The 22245-nt window shown below is 43.3% G+C and overlaps 1 protein-coding gene across 8 annotated transcripts in view; it reads right to left on the bottom strand.

The window, feature by feature from the left end:
* The window catches only part of PACC1 (proton activated chloride channel 1), a 28774-nt gene extending 6661 nt beyond the window's left edge, over positions 1-22113 (bottom strand). The window contains exons 1-9 of one of the 8 annotated variants that reach the window (XM_054063862.1): positions 21983-22000; positions 21649-21754; positions 21110-21242; positions 20891-20998; positions 13375-13471; positions 11470-11679; positions 9264-9418; positions 7642-7784; positions 1865-2009 (exon numbers count right to left, since the gene is read on the bottom strand). In XM_054063862.1, the coding sequence (XP_053919837.1) occupies positions 1865-2009; positions 7642-7784; positions 9264-9418; positions 11470-11679; positions 13375-13471; positions 20891-20998; positions 21110-21118 (867 nt within the window). In that variant the 5' untranslated portion in view covers positions 21119-21242; positions 21649-21754; positions 21983-22000. Of the gene's footprint in view, positions 1-1864; positions 2010-7641; positions 7785-9263; positions 9419-11469; positions 11680-13374; positions 13535-14417; positions 14437-18316; positions 18433-20890; positions 20999-21109; positions 21243-21648 lie in introns of those variants that run through there. The other 7 variants (XM_054063863.1, XM_054063861.1, XM_054063859.1 and 4 more) reach the window with 7 other exon arrangements.
* Positions 22114-22245: the final 132 nt, after the last annotated feature.

Genomic DNA, 22245 nt, shown 5'->3' with positions numbered 1-22245 from the left:
CTGGTGGAAGGTGTCCCTGTCCATGGCAGGGGTATTGGAACTGGATTTTCTAGCCAAACACCTTTGCTGCAGACTTACCCTCTATTTCTACAGCTCATTTAATTACTGCAGTGTACCATCATCCCTGCTACACTCATTCAAGAAAACTGCACACCAGAAAGCAAGCAGTACACAAAGTTAAATGAAGGCAATGGGAAAGGAAGAAAAAAGTAACATCTACTAGGCTAGTGAGCAGACTGACTGACTGTGCTATTCGACCTAATACTTACGACCCATCTTTCTGGTATGCTGTCTCCCAGTTTCACATTTGAAAGGCTAATGGACTTCCTTATGCAACTTGAGCAGATGTTTTACTCTCAAACAAAGCAAGTGCAATTTATGTCTGAGCTATTTCAACTTCTACTGTATTATTAATTTACAATTGTACCAATCCCTATTTCTTAGATTTTGGTTGGGTTTTTTTTAAAAAGAAACAAAGATGTTCACCTACCCAGATGATCAGAGAGTCCATAACTGCTGGACGAAATGGATGTATACGGTGACAAAAAGCTCAGCTTTTTCTGAGTTTGAGTCAGCCGTTTGTTTCCACTCAGCAACGCATTAGACTTCGGCACACAAAGGAGGACTTTTAAAAATGCTGCACTAGGTTAAGTACCAAACGGCAAGTGACACACAGGTGTAGGTGATGAAGGACAGACAGACAACCGTTGTTAGTGCTTACATGGCAGCAGGGGACCAATGCATCCTTTCCTTTCCTCCAAGCTAAGGCATTAGTTTGGGACTTGCATGAGTGAGGCATCGGAACAGATTGCTCAGAGAAGTCATGGATGTCCCATCCCTAGAGGTGTTCAAAGCCAGGTTGGATGAGGCTTTGAGCAATCTGATCCGATGGAAGGTGTCCCTGTCCATGGCAGGGGTGTTGCAACTGGATGGTCTTTAAGGCCCTTCCAATCCAAACCATTCTACAATTCTGCCCCAGTGGGGCAGGAGGGTATCCACCTCAGTCACAGCTCTGTTCTTGCCTTAAGTTAGGGCCTCTCCACAAAGTACTTTCCAAGTGTACCATAGAATAAGACAGTGTTGTCTCTGAAACACATACTCTATGAAAAAGACTGCTCTTAAAATTCCCACCTCTCATCATCAACGAGATTCTTTCTCCCTAACCAACACTGGGAGCAAGATAACAAACTCAAAACACAATTAGTCTCCTGTCCATTGGTATGAACAGAACGGGAATGAAAGTCAAACTCATTTAATCTCTAGCTAAGTTTGCATTTTCCACCTGTGTTTTTTCTAGTTTTAAATTATGCAATAAGTTGAGTTACTCCATGTTTCTAAGGACATTCAACAGATAAATCCCCAAACCCAAACAAAAAGCTGACATGGGAATGCTACAAAGAATGCAAGGCTTACGTTTACCTCTTCATGCTAACATCAGCCCTTGTGGTAACCTAAACGATAACTCTTTCCAATACTAGCTATTATTTAGACAATTCCTTTGGCAATTGTTCCCCATCTTGAACTCAAGGTAGTTGTGTTAATATTTCTATGCTGGTCTCTTTTACAGAACCTCTCCACCTTAGGAAAGAATGCAAGTAACCATAGAGCCAAAGCTGCTCAGTGGCAAGTGGATACAGTGAAACAAAAACCAAGCTCCTCATGTTTCACTTACTTAACCAACCAATCCATCCACTCTTCTTCCAACTCATATTGCTATTTGCCCCAAGAACTGGTTCTGTTGGGCAGTTATCATTGAAACCACGGCAGTAACCAGTTCTTAATAAACTAATAGGTCCAAAACCAAAATCTTCCTGAGGAGCTGGGGTCTTTTTGTGGGGTTTGCTGGTTTGGGTTGGTTTTTTACCTCTTGTTTGAATTCAACCGTCTCGCTACCATCTTCTTCTTTTGTCTTCACCAAGGACATCTTGACCCAAGTCCGAAAGCCTCCGGAAAACTTCCAGCTGGAGTATGAACTTTCACAATCCTTCATGAATTCTGCTTTTTCTGGACTAAAGGAAAAAGACCATTACTTTACTGAGCAAACTCAGGGATATCTGAGCACTGTAGACAGGAGAATGTCAGACCTACAGGCATGTCAAAATGTGTTCACGATTACAATTCAAAATACCTAAAACATTGTTAGTGGTGACGTTTTGATTAGTGGTAACACTTGCATTTGTGTTCTTAACTGCAGATTTACCTGATGCCCTACCATCCTGGAAATTATTCTGTTTTATAAAGGAGCTTTGTTCTGCTCATCTGTCAGCTCCGGGACAGAAAAGAGCAGAGCCACGATCCCAGGAAACAATTTGCCGCAATGCAAGGAGCCAGAGATGGAAGGAACAGCCTAGAGTCAGGGCAGGCTACTTCACCCCATTTCTGCAATCCAAATAAACTGGTTGCAATGCAGACATACCTAAAATACTTCAACATTTACATTCAGTGTATTCCTCTCATTTTGGGAACACTGTACCCTTGTTGTAAGGCTCCCATCTGCAATAACATCCCTTTTTTCCCAATACACAATCCCAGATACTTGTAGCCCCAGAACAGCCACTTTCATGTCATCTCTGTGAAATAAGCTGCTTTTTCAACAATGTTTCATTTGAGATGAAGGGGTAAAACCACTGGTGATGAGTCATGAATCATTGAAGGACAAACTGCTGATTTTTACTAAAGATAGATTTTAAGTTGTAGAGATGTGGTAGGGTATGCTGGTCCTTGAGACAAGGAAAAGGGGTTTGACTCATTAAATCCACCTTCCTAGATAAAGGGAAAGAATATACTTTGCTCATACGGCAGAATTGTGCATGGCTACCTCTATGGGGAGATTAAGGTATTTTGGTCTTTCAAAGAAAGACGCAAAGAAGTGAGGAAGAACAGCAGCGCTGAAGGAGCTCTCATTCCAGAGAACAGACAATGAGGATTCGTCCTGTACCAGCACTGAGTGGATTTTATCTTTTTCCTTAGTTTTCAGAACTGAGGCTCCTTTTGTTTCTGCAAACCAGGACATCTTGTCTAATAGGCAGCAAGAGCAGGGACTGATAAAAAGAATATCACACTGATGTCTACTCTGTACTACACTGCCTGCTCAGCCTTAATAGCTGAATACGTGCACATTTGTAGGAAAGCAAAACTTAACAAAGCCGATGTACTCAAGTCAGGGCTTCAGCTGACAGGCTCAAACACGGAACTCTATTGTGTATACAAACAGCAAGGAGATGAGTTTCTGGAAGGAAAAGCTAATTCTTTGCTACTCATCAAAACAGATGATATTCCAAGAGTGGTTTTAGCAGGAATATCTTTATGGATTTGTAACATGAGCTGCTTATTTAGTGAGCCAAACAGGATGGCAGTGCTCCTCTTTAAACTTCACAAGACACGAGCAAAGCATCAGAACAAAGCTCCTTCCCACACAAATCAATGACATAGGGAGACCTAACCTGACAGTGACTCCCTCCCGCTTTGGTAAGTGGTAGAGCAGCAGCTGATGGGATGGTGCGGAAGCGCACAGTGCCTTGCCACTCAGAGGAACATATATAATTAGCACTCTGCCAGCCAGTCATACGCCTAATGCATGACTAAATACAACATCCTAGAAAAGCCTTCCAAACCAACATGGAAAATTGAGGCAGGAAGTTATGAGATAGAGCTGAACATTACAGCCACAACTTACGTGGTAAGCAGACAGCAGCAGTATACTTTGCCTTCAACAGTAATTGTAGGCTTGAAGAAGAGAGATTAATAACATTTTAGGGAAAGTTGTGGAGGAGTGATCTAAGAAGGCATCTCCTTGCATGTGCCCATAATCCAGACGACTGTCACAGAGTCAGGGAAAAAAAAGGAAGGCAGAGAGGCACAAACTTTGCATAAATGATGGCAGAGGGCAAATATTGCTGCTTAAAACCCACACACAACTAAGCAAACACAAGACAGGCAAGGGATTTTAACCTGAAGAACAGTTCTCGAGGCAGAAAGCTTATTTTTAATTCCCTTTTCACCCCAAAGACACACAGCCTCCAAAGACTGCACATCATTTTTTTTTCCTATTCAGTAAGTTATTCTACCTGTTACACTGTCCTTTAGTCGTAGAATACTCTGCAGCAGGCTCTCCCAAGATATTAACGGTACTTTAAGACCACGCAAAAATTCCTACATCACAGCTGAAGAGGCCACTGTCTCTCTTGGGTGGCCTACAAAGCCCTGGTCTCCACTCAGTCAATGCTCTCTGGTATCCACAGACAGTTCAAATGACTAACATTGCCCTACAGCACAGACTGATCAACATCAGACCATGAGACATTGTATTTGTCCCAACTGTGGGAGTCACTAACCCAATTCTGGATCGGGCCGTAGCTCTGCAGTGGATCCTTCTAACACTACTCTCTCTGGACCAACCCACAAGAATAAGAGGCAGCTTGGGATGTCCCACCAACAGACTCCTACGCAACAGCAAGAGCCAAAACCACAGATGGATCAAAACAAATTTGTCTTTATGGCTTTTGCTTTCCTCTAGACTGGGGAACTCTCAGACGGCCATGGGATCTCATAAAGGGTCAAATGGTATAACACCAGAAGCCTCAGCCCTTCTATGTCGTAAATTATTTCTGTGCATGCAGCTATCCAGACCAGACACGTGAACATGGAGCTCTCTTTAGACCCTTAAATAATCTCTGACCTGTTCAGAGTGGTATTCATCATCTCACATGATCCCAAGTTATTTTACATGCTATGCTAACAATAGTTTGTCAGTAATATGTTCAGATTTTCTTCTTAAACCCATGTATGAAAATAATGACAGTTCAGGAAAGGAAATTGTAGTTTTAACCACACTTCTTCGGTAATTTGCAAGGGTTTCATTATTTCCTACCCTCCAATTAATATGGTACAGACAGCAGCTCCTACTGTCTTGGAAAAAAAAAAAAGAAAGAAGAGAGAAGAAAGAAGAAAAAAGACAGTGGTGGTATCCCTCCAACCCCCATGCCAACAACAGCACACAGTTTAGCAGTGTTCTGTGAAGGCTAGGACAAAACTAGCAGGGCAGTGCCAGCTTCATGAATTCTGTCGACCCAATTTTAACAGAAGAGCTGCAGAAAATAAAACCTTTGACAGAAACAAGTGGACCTTACTTGAGTCCTCACCACTTGCTATGCCTCAAAAAAACTCAGTAAAGATACAAGTCTCTAGATGCCATTTTTATCATTGCTTATGACTGATACTTCCAGCAGCCTTCACAGATACGATTATTGCTATTTAAAGCAAGTGTGAACTGTGCATAATACTGTCTATACAGAGAAACTGCAGTGCTTAGCAGAACGCTTCTCACCAATTTCAAGGGGTTTTGCATTGTAAATCAAGACACTGGAACACCCTACACACGTATTTTACAGCGGTCTGCCTGCCCAGCCCAACCTAAGCTGTTTGCAGCCATGGCAAAAAAAAATGTAGAGGTAATTATAATATCTGATGAGTTTTTGCATATATCTCAGCATCTATAATAAGACTTTACATGAATTGCGGGACACAATGCTAATAATATGTACTCATAACCAGTGAGAGGCTTTGGCAGGAGACGTAGTTAACACTGGGCAGTAACTGAAGTTTTTAAAGGCTGTACAGAAGGACAACATCTGCACTGTCTATACACAACAGTTTCTATGGATATCTTAGTCCAGACTTCCCATCAACTAAATTTAGCATCTGCTGATGAACCGGAAATCATTTCTATTTTCTGTTCTGCTGGAAGCTGGACAGAATGAGTACATTCCACATACGTATGTGGTTTCACATGCACTTTGTAGTCAGGAGAAAACGTAAATTTCCATCCTGCCCTGAGCCTTCCCAGTTCATGCCCTGGGATGCCAGGACTGCAATACACAATACCGAGCAAGACAAGCCATATAGCTTGTACCAAGCTTTGGAGGAAGCTGTAAAAGACACTACTGGCCTCTTGTGCACAACTGGCTCTCTTACTTCATTTGGACACGCACATCTTTTACTCATAAGTTCAAAGGCTTACAGCTGTAAAGACCAATTCTATCGTTATCTAGGTTAGTTCAAAACCAGTTTTAAGTCACATTCCTACTACTTGCTGCAAATGGGTACAGAGGATGCATCCCCAAACAGATACCACCATTTCCTACCTTTTCACTTTGCTCCAAATGTAACCCAGGCTCAGCCCTCACTCTCCCAGCTTCAGTTCTGGTGCCTCCAAACACTGAGATACTGCAGCTTCTCCAAGAACAAAGCAACACTTCCCTGTCTCTTCAGGGATTGATTCTGACATCTAACTGGTTTGACCTAGCAAACCTGGAGGCAGGAGGTTGTGATCCAGGTTTCTCCCAGGCAGCTTATAGATGATTCTCACTGATTCACCTACACTGGGACATACACAGCCTTGAAGCCGGGACCTTTGCAAAACTGCTTATTGCTTTTTTGTACTTCTAACCTGCGTAACACGCAGCACAAGTGTTTGGGACAGTAGCATGCAGACTTGCGGCCTGCTTGCAGAAACACTGCCAACTTAAGCAGGACATAAGTGTTTTAACTTGGGAAGAAACAGCTCTTTAAAATGGTTTATCTGCAAATTGATACAATGAGCACAGAAATGTGGCTCCCAAGACTTGAGTATGCACAGACCAAGTAGTGTCTCAGTAAACTGGCTCATTCTGCAAAGAACCACGAACGAGATACAACAAAACCATACTTAACTGCGGCACAAGCCACAAAAAATGAGAAAAAACAACACAGAAGGAACAAGTAGCACCTTTTACATCACTACTCTTAACTGGTATTTTCTCACCCTAAAATATCAAAGCCTAAAATATCCAGAACATTAACATTTTATAAGGTGTTATAATACAGTTACAGAAAGTACTTAATACGATTTCTCCTACACTGAAGTTGAAACTGCTCTGATAAAGGCAAATTCAGATAACTAGTTTTGGCCACAATTCCAGTCCTTGCTCCATCTGTAAAGCATCAGTATGATCACGTCCAAGCCTCCAAGAATTATTTGTTGCGATAAAAATCTGTAATTTCTCTTCCCGTCCCTCACCTAATTTTGTTCTGCGTATGGCCTTCATCTTCTGTCCCTTCTTCACTGAGCATCTGACTGTTACAAACTAAGGCTTTCTATTAGGTCTCACTGTGACTAATTCCTCTTGTCTAGCTTTTTAATCTGGATCACAGAGAGAAGCACAGAACTTGAATTTAAATTAAAACCAAAAATTGAACAGTAAAGTATGGAATTTAGGGTGGGAAAAAGGGCTGGGCTTTCAAGAAAGTTCATGACAGGATTAATCCCACTGCTGTTAAAATTAGAAGAAGGTTGATTAGTCACTACAATGTTAGGCCAATAGGAAGCAATTTTGAACACCCCATCTACGAAATGACATCATTCTGTAGGATCTTACATAAAGCTAACAATACAACGAAATATAGTGAATCTTTCAATGAAATCACAACAAATTAATCTAGGGACCTGACTGCTTTTAAAAAAAAAACAAAACCAAAAAGTACGATGTAGAGAAGCATTGGTGAGAACATAAAAGTCTGTCAGATTTTTATTAAAACAGCCCTGGTTTCACTAGTATTGGTGTGGCAAGTTCAGTGCAGTTACAGACTCATCCCTTCACATACCTGTTGATGAATTCTTCAAAAGAAGAAAACAGAAGGTAGTCAATAGCACTAAAGTCTTGGTCTGTTCCATTTAAATGAAACTGCAAAAACACCAGTTCCTTTTTCTTCACGTCACGAGGGCCTTGAACAATCAAAGCATACTTCTGTAAGCAAACAGAGGGATGGTGAGAGTAGCAAAAGAATCCTCACTGACTGTTCGTGAATTTGCCATCTGTCACTCATACTCTACAGAAACCTAATACACACTGAGATGTCCTTGGCCACTACTAAACATACGTCTACTAAAATATTTAACAAGAATGCCAACTGAATCCCTACTTTAGTTTAAAAATTAAGTCTTTACATTGGGATCTAGTGTTTTTATAAGAAATCTGCTTTAGTTCTCTCACAGTCCTTTGGGTTCACGTGGAATTACCAGGCCACAAACTTGCATTCTGCAGAAGGACAATCAAAACTGTTTTAAGCATTAAAGTTGTGGAAATTTCAGCTCTGGACATGAAACAAGTGAATGTGGAGTATGATGTGGAGAACATTTGGCTTTTCCTTAAGAAAGGGGAACAGTTTCACAGCCCCTGGCATCTCAAGTAAGCTGCTGGAAGGGGAAAAAAAAAAAGAAAAAAAACCTGCTAGCAGGCAGAATACAACTTAAAGTAGTGCAGGAGTTATATCGAACAGTGAGCTGATTGCAAAAGGACTCAGCCAATTTTAACAGAGCTCTACATAGTGCCTCTCCTTTCCACTCCAGGACTTGGGTTTACTGGATTCACAAGCTTCTAAATTAATCTACCACATAGCAAAACAAACTAAGAACCTGCATTTTAAAACACGCAAAAAGAGTATCTGAGTGGCAGAAATTAAATTACACTTGCACCTGTAATACTACTTTCAATTACACCAAGAAGCTGCTTCCCAGGAAAAAAAAAAAATGACTACTAGACAAAAGGCAAAAGATGAAGAGGAAAAAAGCTGACCAAACATGTACCTAGATTGTTTGTTCACGTTTAGTTTCCCTAAAAACAATCTGAGCAACTACTTTAGATACAAATGACCGTATTTACTTATTTTTTGAACATTTATTTATACAGATGCTAGACTCCTTGCATTTTTAAGGGCAATCACTCACTGTACCTATCTTATTGGCTCACAGTATTTCAGTGTAATGAAAAATCTGATGCCTAGTTAAGAGTTCTCCAGGTGTGACAAAAATAGTTTGTAATTCCCAGCAAACATACAAAAAGAAATAAGCTATCCTGCTTTAATGGAATAACTGCTATAGCTTTCAATCACAGTTAGATTTACTATATCAAGGAGTATGCTTGGCAGCTCATTTAGGAGAGGAATGAAAGAAGAGCCTGACTGTTAAAAATTGACTTATTTTGTCCCATTCAGGTTTTCATGCTGCATACACCCACATGACATCTGATAGTCCATAACACATGTACACACTGACTGGGGTCTTTTACGTTTCTGAAAACAAAAAGACAGATGGCTTGAAAAAAAAAAAAGAAAACTAGAAGGAAGGTTTTTTTTGCAGCGCTTTTAGTAAATATTTTTATTTTCAAATAACATTACAAGCAGAAAACCCCCGACGAATAAACTATGTTCCATTATACTATTATTACCATAGTTTGATTAGTAAAAGGATCTGTGTAGTTGATTCTCTGAGTGATGCATTCAATGTCTCCTGGCTGACCTGGATTTATCAGCGGCAGAATGTGATCATAGTAATGATGCTTGCAGCTGAGCAGCTGAGCCTTGCCTGGGTAAAAGGCAATACCTATTTTGGGAGGAAACACATTGAAGAGAGATGATTTTTTTCCCAAGTACACAGATTTTCATTCTGGGATTTAATCCTACAGCATCCTGAGCTATCCTCAAGATACAGCAAAACAGTCAAATCAAACCACGTGCCTCAGCGTTTTTCTGGAGCATGACAAATGTGCCAATTGCATCAGGACAGAACACCCATGATGTGTTGAAAGAATCAGGGTTCATGTTCTGTTACAACAATTCAAGGTTCACAGAAGCTATTAACTGTCCTTAGTCTTCCCACAAGCTGGCAGCTAATACATCAACCCCTCTCACCCCACGTGAAATGAACATATAAACTAAGTTAGGAAGACAACTGAAGTTAAATGGGACTGGTAGCACTTTAGCATGCGTATGTTTTCAGACATTATTGTTTAACATGTCAAATTTTTATTGGAAACAACATATGTACTATACATGACAGATCAAAGATCACTGGCTGATCCAATAAAAGTGGAAAGATGCTCTTCAGAACACATACCATCTTCTGTTCACTGACTATCATGTCATGATAAAGATCAAAGCAATCAAACAAGTACTAACTGTTACCATCCCTTATTACTGATATCATTGGGAAAGCACACTACCACTTCACCTGCATGGAAATTCACATACACCACAAATCTACCATTTCAGACCATTTCAGCATGCATTAAAAGAACCTCAGTCACCTCAGCTGTAAAAGGTTAGCAAAATACAGAGCCCATAACCAAAAATGCTGTTACACCACATATGCCACATGCTACTGGAAACAATCTTGCTTGAAGATAATCTAGACCAACTACCAAAAAACAAGTATGATTTTAGTTACATGATTAACTCGCACAACAGAGATGACCTGTCTGCCGAAGTGCAAGATGTCAAAGCGGTCGGCATGCATCAGTCAAAGAATGCTTTAACCCTTCCTTCAGTGCTCCATGCTTGCAACTTGCCACCTCATCACTTTAATAGAGCAAAGAAGTAAAGGGCTACATTAATCTAGGCACTCTGATCTGGCAGGGATCCTTGACAATATTTTTGGATTTACATGTATCTTGCTCTGTTTCTTCAAATGATATTTTCTTCCTGTTGAAAAGCTCATGGAGAAAAACAAACAAACAAAAAAACACAAACAGAAAAGCCTGTTCTTACAGCCAGATCCATATGGTCCAAACACAAGGACTAACTTACAGAGCTGAGTCTAACCGATCATAAAGAAAAAAAACAAGTTGAAACACTCACCTTTCAGCCACAATTACTGCAGTGCTTATTTGTAAAATGTGGTAACACGTCAAATAGAAGTGTCATTTTTAAATTAGAAACTGACCTACGAATGTCTGAGCTACATTTGCTACCACAGCTCTATTTATGAACGGCTACTAGATAATTTAAAAAAATTATTATGTAGAACTCACTACTCAAAAATGCTCCTGTGGCACAATCCCTCCTGCGAGCTGTAACACAACTTTCTGATGCCACACTGCATTTTTATGCCAACACTGTTCCCTGCAGTCACATCACATTTGCCTACTGATGTAATACCAAGTTGTAAACAATGCAGAACAGAAGCAGAAAGTGGGACTGTGGCTATTTTGTGGTTGGTTGGAGAAATTCACCTCCTTTACTGTCAATGGCATCTCATTGGTCAGTGCAGCAGCACTGAGATCCTGATACACATCCTGTGTGCTACCCTGATTGAACGATACAGTTCGGGTAGTAATTCCATAAGACATCATCTTCTTTCCCTAAAAGATGACTCATTCTAAAGTCTGAAAACACTTCTTATCCCTCAAACGTTGCACAATGCTCCATAGCTACTGTCATTCATGTTACAGGCACAAAAGCTTCCAAAAATCTCCCATACAGTATTAACACTTCTGTACAAAGTCAATACAACACAGATTTAAAAAAAAAGAAAGTGAGACCTGTGCCAAAGCACCACAGGCACCCCGGGCCCTTGAGATCAACACCAAAAAATTAAAACAATCTAAGATAAATGTGAGCAACAACTTAACCAATTTTGTTTGTTACCAGTCTTACCAGGTGCATCGTACAAGGACACTTCCTTGTACGAGACAGACATCACCGGGTGCTTGAGCTTCTCCCTGAAGTCACTGATGGTTTGGTAGACAAGGAACACAGCTACAGCCATGAGCAGCAGATAAATAAACAGAAGAATTACTGAAAAAACATTCTTTAGGCAGGTCTTGCTGAAACGCAAAGAAGGGGCAGAGGTACCCAGTTCACTATCTGGAACCAAACAGAATATGGATTAGGACTTTAAAATACAGATATTTGGGCTGAATTTATATAGTGTTCATTTAAAGATCAATCGCTTGAGAGGAAAGTAAGCCTCAAACTCAGCTTGATTTAATAAAAAACCCCATGACTATTGCTGGTTTTGATGACCACTCAATACAGAAGCTTCCTTCTCCAGCAAGAGGCAGAATCACCTAAAGACTGTTTCTCTTTTTCACATGTTGAATTTGGCACTCTACTTAAGGACACGGCAGGCAGGAAACAAGGCTCATTTTCAAGAAGGCCAACTTAGAAACAAAGTTCAAAGTTCATAAGAAAAAAAAGTCTGTTGATAGTCAAGCTTTCCTCCCGGAAAAAACAACTCCTTTCCCTCCTCCCCAGTCTGAAGCGATTCTTATGCACTCCAGCAGAGAGATTTGATATTCTAATGGTCTTACACAGCTATCTATACAGGAGATGCATTGCATCTCCTCCACAGCAGAATCATAGAATCACTAGGTTGGAAAGGACCCACTGGATCATCGAGTCCAACCATTAGACTAGAAGTCACTAGATATTTATTACCCTCTCATCTTTGGACTCTAGTTCAAATTCCTTGTGCATACTACATAATGTTTCACAAAAGGATTCCTCCAATTACAGCTAGAAAAAAACCTACAACCCGGTTCTCTCATGGTCTCCTTGCCTTCAAAGCTTACTCTCTGAAGAGCTTCACATTAGTCTCAGTAGTGTACAGACACTGCTTTCCCCACACTCCTTGCATTCCCATTTCTTTCGGCAATACTTGTGAGGAAAAATTCATGTGCACATCATGTTTGGATTGTGAGAGATATATAGATGAACACACAAAAAGAGTATTATAACTCAGTGTACAGAAGGAGATAAGTAGGCATATTTTATGCTGACTCTTCTGTGTGGTGTAATTAAATGAGTCAGGCCCTCTCAGGCCGTGCCACACTCTGCCCTGTGCGAGAGCATAGTTTGGCGTTTGTTCCTTACCACAGCAAACACTAGCCTTTTAGTAAATACCAGAACACATAACCTCTTACAAAGGTCCATGGTCAAACACATGTTCCCGAGTTACATGCCAGGAGATGGCAGCTACAGCAATTAGGATATTAATATGCATTAAATTGCACTATTGAAACAAGTATGCCCTGAACAGCTGCAAAGCATTTAGGTGATAGTCATTTCAGGTTGGCTTCCCTTAACGCCTACCTCTGAGCTGCAATAAGTCCACCTAACACTGCATCATACCCTCCAAGGGCAGGTCCATACAGTCTAAAATCTGTTTAAACGCAAATCCATTCAATATTGTGTCTTGCTTACACAAATCTAGCACAGACTTTGCTGGCAACATCATCACAGAAACTGCAACTCAGGTAAGGTATACCATAAAGGAAGATGACGTACTAAGCTATCTCAGAACCAGATATGCTGGATCTTCTTTGATTGAGCACAATTCACACAAAAAAAAAAAAAAACCAAAAAAACAAACCAACTTTCTCATCTTAATCCTTGGAAAAACTCCTTGGCTTTCCATCAGTATTTATTCCCCAAAAGAAGTAATTTAGTGTTTTGCTTGCTTCCGGAAGTGCAATTAAAAAAAACACCCAACCAAACCCATACACAGAAACAGCTTATCAGGCACTTAAAATTGGTAATTTCTGGGCTAACAGTTCTCACCTGGTAAAATAACAGAGCTGGCATCTTCATGAACTTCCATCTCTCCTCCTCTCTCATCTGTTGGGTTTTCAGATATTCTCTCCACATCTTCACTCAGCTGTGTAGTTAAAACAGTGGTTCAATTTCCAAACATGCTCTCAACTTGCAATTGCTGGAATTTCTATGGTACAAATAAAAGAGGCTCCAACTAACCAAACACACAAAAACATGCCCCCCGTCCAAGAGCGCCCAACATCTGTGCCTCTTGTTCATAAGAGCCACATTTGTGTAGACCTACAGCTAAAAATTAAGAAACTTGCATGCTGCAAAAAGAGAAAGATGGCACATTAAATTTAACCTACTTCTACCCTGCTGTTTCAATAATAACATCACCTTTTCTTTCAAGAACAAAGTAATTGTTTCTCTGGCAGCTTCAGCTCACTTTAAACCTCCAATTAGGACAATGGCCTCTGAAGTAAGCAGGAACTTCGTTCTGTCACTCCAGAACATATTTTTAGGCATAAACAAATCACAACACATACCAGCAAACAAAGCATTAGCACTTTTTAATAAAGAGATGCAAATGGAGCAAGTTGCATTTTGACAGGTATTAGGGCAAGTAAGTCAAATGCAGTCCAAGCCACGTAAGTAGATGGGTCATCACCAGAAAACAGTCAAACATCCCTACATTTCTGGTGCTTACTTGAGCTCACTGTACATATTAATATATATTAGTAGTTATGCAACTAATTAGTCTTCCAGTGTTTCTAAAACAGTAACAGAAACCAGATGTTTTCTTGTTTTGCTGTTCAGAGCTCTGGGCCCAAACTGTCAAGACACTTCCGTTAAAGTCAGAAGCTTGTCACATCAGATCGGCATCACGTATGATCATGAAGCATTAGACCTTTTATACATCTAAATAAAGTATCTCCTCTATGTTTTAAAAATTTCTTGCATGGCAGGGAACAACATACAAATTATAGCAAGGCAAACCAAGACACAAGCTTACACCTTGTCATGTGCTGCACAGTAACTGTCCAAGCTGAACACTCAGTATCACCTACCTAATTAGGGAAGGGAGATGAGCTTTGTTCCTATTTCAAGCAAAATGGGTGCACAGTTAATGTAACAGCCACAGTGAATGCAATTAAACTTTACACCCCCAACCTACTCAACTTGTACATACCCATAAGGAAGTGCTTTTCTTTCACCCAACTTTAATTCAGTATTGAAATGATCATTCATTATACCACTAACAGATCATCATTTGCATTTATTAGGAAAGAGTTCACTCATTTTATGTCTTCAAAGCCTGACGTAAAATCCCCATTGCCTCCTGCTGTATTTCTGTACTCATTTCCACCACGCAAAGCAAGTTACCCAGTTGTTTTTAAATTCTTTGCACATGAATAAAGCATGATTTCCCATGGAGTGAGGCATGGAGTGAACAGGTACCTAACAGGCTAAACTCAGCTCATTGGCAGGGGACTTACCAGGGGCCAGCTGAAGACTTTTTTTTCACTTACCTTCACTAAAGAAAAGGGAAAATTAACACTCTGCTCCTTTCTGAAGGACCACACCAGTTCTGTTTCTTTGCCTGACCTAGAATAAGCTATTCTGACACAATAAGAGTATTCATTGAACCTTTCCTACTGGTTAAGCTAAATCAGCTAAAATGCCAGTTCAAATTATGCTCATGCAAATGCCTTATACCAGAGCTGATCCAAAAAGTTAAGTTTAAGTTACAAAGTCAGCACAGTTTCTCAGCCAAGTCCCACACCTCTCTAGCCACTGTGCCCCAGGTACAGGCATCTCATCTGCTGGGGTTATGTAGATGGTAAGTGAATTCTATTCCTGATAGCAGTAAGATCCCAACACAAGTCTAAACAAGAACACAATATGCAGCATTTCTTGTCCTCTCAAGGATAAAAAGTATGCTTAGTCCAGATGGAGATCTGTGACAAGTGGTGCCCCTCAGGGGTCTGTACTGGGAACAGTGTTGTTTAATATTTTCATAGACAGCGAGATCAAGTACACTCTCAGCACGTTTGCAGATGACACCAACCTGAGTGGTGCAATTGCCACACTGGAAGGAAGGGAGCTCATCCAGAGGGACCCGGACAAGCTGGAGAAGCAGGCCTATGTGAATCTCATGAGGTTCAATGAGGCCAAGTGCAATGTCCTACACATCCACAATTTCAAAACGGGATGGAGGACGATGTGATCGAGAGCAGCCCTGCGGAGAAGGACTTGGGGGTGCTGGTTGATGAGAAGCTTGACATGAGCTGGCAATGTGTGCTTGCAGCCCAGGCAACCAACCATATCTTGGGCTGCATCAAAAGAAGCATCGCCAGCAAGTCAAGGGTGGTGATTTTCCCCCTCTACTCCACTCTTGTGAGACCTCACTTGGAATACTGCGTCCAGTTCTGGAATCCCCAACATAAGAAGGATATGAACTGTTGGGACGGGTCCAGAGCAGGGCCACAAAGACAATCAGAGGACCTGGAGCACCTCCCATATGAGGACAGGCTGAGAGAGTTGGGGTTGTTCAGCCTGGAGAAGAGAAGGCTCCAGGGAGACCTTATAGCGGCCTTCTAGTACCTGAAGGGGCTACAGGAATGCTGGCAAAGGACTTTTTACAAGGGCACATAGTGACAGGATCAGAGGGAATGGCTTTCAATTGGAAGGGGGAAGATTTAGATTGGACATTAGGAAGAAATTCTTCACAGTGAGGGTGGCAAGACCCTGGAAAAGGCTGCCCAGGGAAGTTGTGGATGCTCACTCCTTGGAGGTGTTCAAAGCCAGGTTGAGCAGCCTGGTCTTGTGGGAGGTGTCCCTGCTCACAGCAAGGGGGTTGGAACTGATGGGCTTTGAGGTCCCTTCCAACCCAAACTATCCTATGAGTCTATGTTTTATCGTCTCTGCTCACAACGCACAGTTTCATAAGCTTTTCACACACAAAAACAGTGAAGGACAGCTAGTCAAAAGCAGGAGCGCTGACATTGCCTCAGATGCAGGGAGTAGGTTGAGATGATGTGTGAGACCCTCTAAAAACCGAGTAATTTTACCGTGAATCCTAAACACTTGACTTGACAAGAGATGACGCTGCATAACTTCCCTAAGGCCACCACAATCTTAGCACTGTTCCTGGCTCAGCCACTGCGTTGTGAGCCACCGTGTTCCCACACTGACTCTACAAGGCACAGCAAAACTACAGACCCAAGAACTCACAGACATATTGAGCTACAGCCTAACAACTAGGAAGCTAGCACTGCATGACAGCCAGTCCTGGTTTCTCCACACTTGAAAGAATCCTCAAATCAAGGCAACTGACAACAGTGAACCTGTCATTCACCATCACAGACCAGCTCTTTCTATATCCTGTTTTTGATCAAGAGGTGAAGCATGATGCTAATGCAGAAGGGAACACAAACTTCCAGGGCAGTTAAGCTTGCAATAGGATGCAGAGATAGGGCAGGATGTCATGAGCGGAAAGGGCATGAAAACAGACCCTTGTTTAGCATTCTTCCTAGGCTCAGCATGTGCAGCTGAGTGAGATACAACTGCAGGAGCCTGCTCGTGACCCAGGAGTTCCTTTTCAATCCTGCATACAGAAAAGCACTGGACAAACAGAAGCTCAGAAAATGCAATTACAAGCACTTGAGCATCCTTGCTAGAGGCAGGACTGTCACAGACTGCCCCAGGTGCCAGCAAAGGAATCGAAAGCAGCCACTGCACTTACACTCCATCCAGACTTGCACCACCAAGTTTGTTACAATACCAAACTTATGAAGCAGTGTCAGCAGTAGCTGACACACAAAGTGGAAACGTAATGTGCATAGTGCAGTCCATAGTACAAGCATCAATAAGACTTCCTTAAGACCCTCAAGTACCTCCTCTAAATACAAGCTCTTACACAGTTAATTTCATCCTGATAATCACAGAATCATAGAATAGTTTGGGTTGGAAGGGAACTTAAACATCATCCAGTTCCAACACCCCTGCCATGGGCAGAGACACCTCCCACTAGATCAGGCTGCCCAGGACACCATTCAATTTGGCCTTGAACACCTCCAGGGATGGGACATCCACAACTTCCCTGGGCAACCTGTGGCAGTGCCTCACCACTCTCATGGTGAAGAAATTCCTCCTTATGCCTAGCCTAAATCTGCCCCTCTCCAGTTTATACCCATAGCCCCTCGTCTTATCACTATAAGCCTTTGTGAACAGTCCCTCCCCGGCTTTCTTGTAGCCCCTTCAGTTACTGGAAGGTCGTTGTAATGACTCCTTGGAGCCTTCTCTTCTCCAGGCTGAACAAGCCCAACTCTCTCAGCCTGTCCTCACACCATAGTATATCTCCTACCATGGGAACAAATCCTTCCTACCAGATAAAACCCTCTTAAATAAAATGAGAACTTGTCCATCCAGGCCTTTTGCTGGCCCACTGATTCATCACTTTCCAATGCCTTCTAGCCTGGCATGAAAACCAGAAGCTGTAACTAAGCTGACAGTACTCAATTAAATCAGAATGGATTAAAACAGAGCCCTATACTACCCATTACACACAGAGGAAGGCTAACACCTGCATCCCGTTCACCTGCAGGCTGCAAACAGCGCCCTGCCGCAACTTGGCACAAACCCCTCGTCTCTCCATCGGGAAAGGTAGGAAGGAGGGTGGAATTCTGTGCTGGAGCCCGTATACATTGATATGCAAACCAGGGGTTCCAGGCTAACGGGGCCCTCGGTCGCACATGCGGGAGCTCTGGCACCAAACGCCGCTTCCCACGCCCCGCAGCCCCTCTCCCTGCAGGGAAAGGGAGCGCCGGCAAGCCAAAAGCGCCTCTGCCCACGATTTTAACTCCTGGTAAAGGGTAAAAACGTCGATACAAGAGTGCTCAAACTCGGCCTGAGCTCGAGGCACCGGCGCCGAGTGCGAGCAAGCCACCCCCACCGCCCCCCGTACCTCCTGGTAGGATGCGGACCCCTCCGGTCTGAGCATGGCATCGGCGCGCAGCCGAAGCGCAGCCCTGCCCGGGCAGGGACACGCAGGCGCCGGGACCCCCCGCCCACGGAGCGGGAGATGCTGGGAGACGTAGTCCGGGACCGGGCGGTGCAGGATGCGGGATGAGAGGAACGCTGCCCGGGGGCACCGGGCATAATGCTTTGAATGGGAGGATTTAGAGTGATTTAGGCAGGTGACAGCGAGCTGAGCGGTGCAGATCACACCAGAGGGACGGGATGTCATCCAGAGGGACCTGGACAAGCTGGAGAAGTGGGGCTGTGAGAACCTCATGAGGTTCAACAAAGCCAAGTGCAAGGACCTGCGGCTGGGTCAGGGCAATCCGCGGTTTTAATACAGGATGGGGGATGATGTGGCTGAGAGCCCTGCGGAGAAGGGCTTGGGGGTGCTGGTGGATGAGAAGCTAAATGTGAGCCAGCAACGTGCGCTCACAGCCCAAAGGCCAACAGCATCCTGGGCTGCATCAAAAGAAGCATGGCCAGCAGGGCGAGGGAGGGGATTCTGCCCCTCTATTCCTCTCTTGTGAGACCTCATCTGCAATACTGTGTCCAGTTCTGGAATCCTCAACATAAGAAGGATATGGAGCTGTTGGAAAGGGTCCAGAGCAGGGCTGCAAGGATGGTCAGAGAGCTGGGGTACCTCCGCTATGAGGACAGGCTGAGAGAGTTGGGCTTGTTCAGCTTGGAGAAGAGAAGGCTCCGAGGAGACCTTATAGTGACCTTCCAGTACCTGAAAAGGGCTACAGGAAAGCTGGGGAGGGACTGTTCACAAAGGCTTGTAGTCATAGCACTAGGGGGAATGGGTATAAACTGGAGAGGGGCAGATTTAGACTAGCCATAAGGAGGAATTTCTTCACTATGAGAGTGGTGAGGCACTGCCACATGGTGAAACTATAGATGCCCCATCCCTGGAGGTGTTCAAGGCCAGGTTGGGTGAGTCTTTGAGCAACTTGATACAGTGGGAGGTGTCCCTGCCCATGGCAGGGGTGTTGGAAGTGGATGATCTTTAAGTTCCCTTCCAACCCAAACCATTCGATGATTCTCTGATTCTATAACCGCCCCCATTTTCCATGTCCAGGCTGCAGGGCACAGAGCTGTAAAAGTCAGAAGGTGCCACAAGGTTCACAACACCATCAAGGGTCTTGTTTCAGCTTCCAGGTCTTGCCTACAACCACTCTAGTTGTGGGCTGTGCGAAGCCACCCAGTGTGGTTGCTCATAGCACCCATAAGTGGATTTTTTTGTAAGGCTTATAGGGATGTTGACTCTATGGAAGGTGCTGAGGCATGCTTTGTAGTGGGAGCCTTTTCTACACCACATACTTAGAATTATAGAATCGTTGAGGCTGGAAAATACCTCTAAGATCATTGAGTCCAACCGTCAGCCCCACGCCACCACACCTACTAAACCATGTCCTGAAGCGCCACGTCTACAAGCTTTTTGAACTCCTCCAGGGATGGTGACTCTACCACTTCCCTGGGCAGCCTGTGCTGCCTGTGCATTGGGAAGCCAATGCTTCACCGCTCTTTAGTAAAATTTTTTTATGAATATCCAGTCTAAACACACCCTTGTGCAACTTGAGGCCATTTTCTCTTGTCCTATCACTTACTACTTGGGAGAAGAGAACACTTCACAGCACAAACTCTTCTATTCAAGACTGAACTAGACTGGAAAAGCAATTCAAAACAAGTTTGCCAGCTCTCCCTAAAATACACACAATGTTGCTTTGGTATTTTTAATGGTTTTTAATTTTTGCTGCTCAAGGCTGTTAGCAAAACACCAACAGACTTTCTTGGCAATCACACAGAACTTCTGCAAGAAGGAAGACCCACCCACACTGCGCTGGCAGAGAAACGGCAGCAATGGGGCGCTCTAGAAAGATAAAAGTCAAAGCTACGTAAAAGGTGACTCACGAGCCATCCATCCACAAACACTGACACAGCTATTTTTCTTCCACAGAACAGAAGAAAACATTTCATCATTGAGAAAAAGTATGCATAATATTTCTTCCACTGAGATGCAACACTGTAGTGGAATCCCTCCTCAGTAGATCATTTCCCTGTGCCTAAGATCCACATCTAGTAAGCTAATAATCAAGGTTTGAAGTCCTTTGACAACAATCTTATACATAGCTTGTCCTTTCATAAAGGAAGTATTTCAGTTCTTTTTCATTTTTCAGATGTCTGTGGTTCAAAGCCTGGCTCTCACTCACCCCCAAATCAATAATACTTCAGACAGATGTTGGCTAGCATTCAGCACTGGCAGCTTTCCCCTGGGGAGACACTAATAATTAATTATTTCAGAATAAAAGGTAAATCTATAGTGTGACTTGAACCAAACTGACAAATTAGACTTTCGCTTATTTCCTAGCAGCATGGGGCTCTGTGGCAACAAGCCATGCTGGGTATTTGCAGGCAGAGCAGCCAGGCAAATGCCAAAGCTTGTTCTTGCATGGAGTGTTCAGGAGCTGTTCTGTCCTTAGCCTTACTAAAGGTCACTTTTCTGCTTGACATTTCCTACCTGTCTTATGGTGTGTGGAGTCAGCAAATGAATGTGATGGACAGCCAGGTTGGGAACCCCATTCTGAAGCCCAGCTATTGTTCCAGCAGCATAGGCAAACTTCACTGCCTGAGAAGAATCACAGCAACAACCTTGTAAACTTTCACCCCAACAGGACCCATACTCAGCTTGCCACACCGGATAGCAGCCTGTGGCAGTCATATAGCCACAGCCACTGACCTTCTCCATGCCCTGGCTCTGCAGGCTCAATACAGCTCCTCACACAGCGATGTGGCCCATTGGTCGTCACCTCCATTGTCTGGTGATGTGCCCTCACTCCCCTGTGCTTCTCATCTTGTGCTGCTTTTGTCATCTAGAAGAGATCAATGGAGAGGTTGCTTTGGATTAGCTACTTCAGCTCTGCTTACACCAATGTACAGAAGTGCCTTTGGACAGCCTGTGGTAAAGAGTGTTACTTCAGGCAACATGGAACAGGTGCCCTCTGACGTAGATGTACGGATTTTATGCAAGAAGAGTTTACAAACAATCCTTAAAGCAAAGATCAAACACATTTCTATCTATTATTTACCGCCCGGATCCTTCTCTGAACTGTCCAGCTTTCACAATGCATTGTGCAAGGAACAGGGATACTAAATAGAGATTTGAATTACAGCATGGTAGCTGGAAAGACTGGATGCTTGTCTGAGCTGCCACAGGCAGGCTCCAGGAACAAACACAAACCACGGATGAAATGTGAAGAGTGAATTTACTTTTGTTACCTTGCGAACTGGAGGACCTCCAAAACAACACTCAGGCAGAAGCACATAAGCGGGAACGCAGGCACCGTGGAGCTTCAGAGTCTGCTTTTGAATGTGCTGTTTTCACCTGCATATCAAGGATTCACACAGGTGTAATTTTTCACTGTGCAGGGCAGGAATCTCAAGGATTCTCTCTGTTTGCTAGAGTGCCTCTGAGTTTATTACAGGCCTGTGTTATCTGAACACAAAGGTTCTACTTGTCAGGCACACGAGGCTGAGCCACGATGAGGATGACATACACGGCTTTTTACTCCCCAGCTGCAAGTCCCTTGAGCGTGTTTAAAGTCCTCCTCACCAGTCTTCCATTATACCCTGGAGTGCTGCAGCACCAAACATCCAGGTTTCAAATCCTTGAAGTCCTCACTTGCCAGCTCTATAGTGAGGCCTGCTGGCCTGCAGGCAGGGGCGGGTGAGAAGACCGGGGCAAGGCCCGGGGGCGTGGGCGTGACGTGCGGGCACGGGCGCAGCCTGAAGGTGGGGGCGCGGTCTGAAGGAGCGGGCGTGGCCTGAAGACAGGCATGATCTGAACGCAGAGGCGTGGCCTGAGTCAGGGGGCGT

Source organism: Cuculus canorus, chromosome 3, assembly GCF_017976375.1.
Source record: "Cuculus canorus isolate bCucCan1 chromosome 3, bCucCan1.pri, whole genome shotgun sequence".
NCBI classification, from domain to species: domain Eukaryota; kingdom Metazoa; phylum Chordata; class Aves; order Cuculiformes; family Cuculidae; genus Cuculus; species Cuculus canorus.
This window is presented reverse-complemented; position numbering and strand designations above follow the sequence as displayed.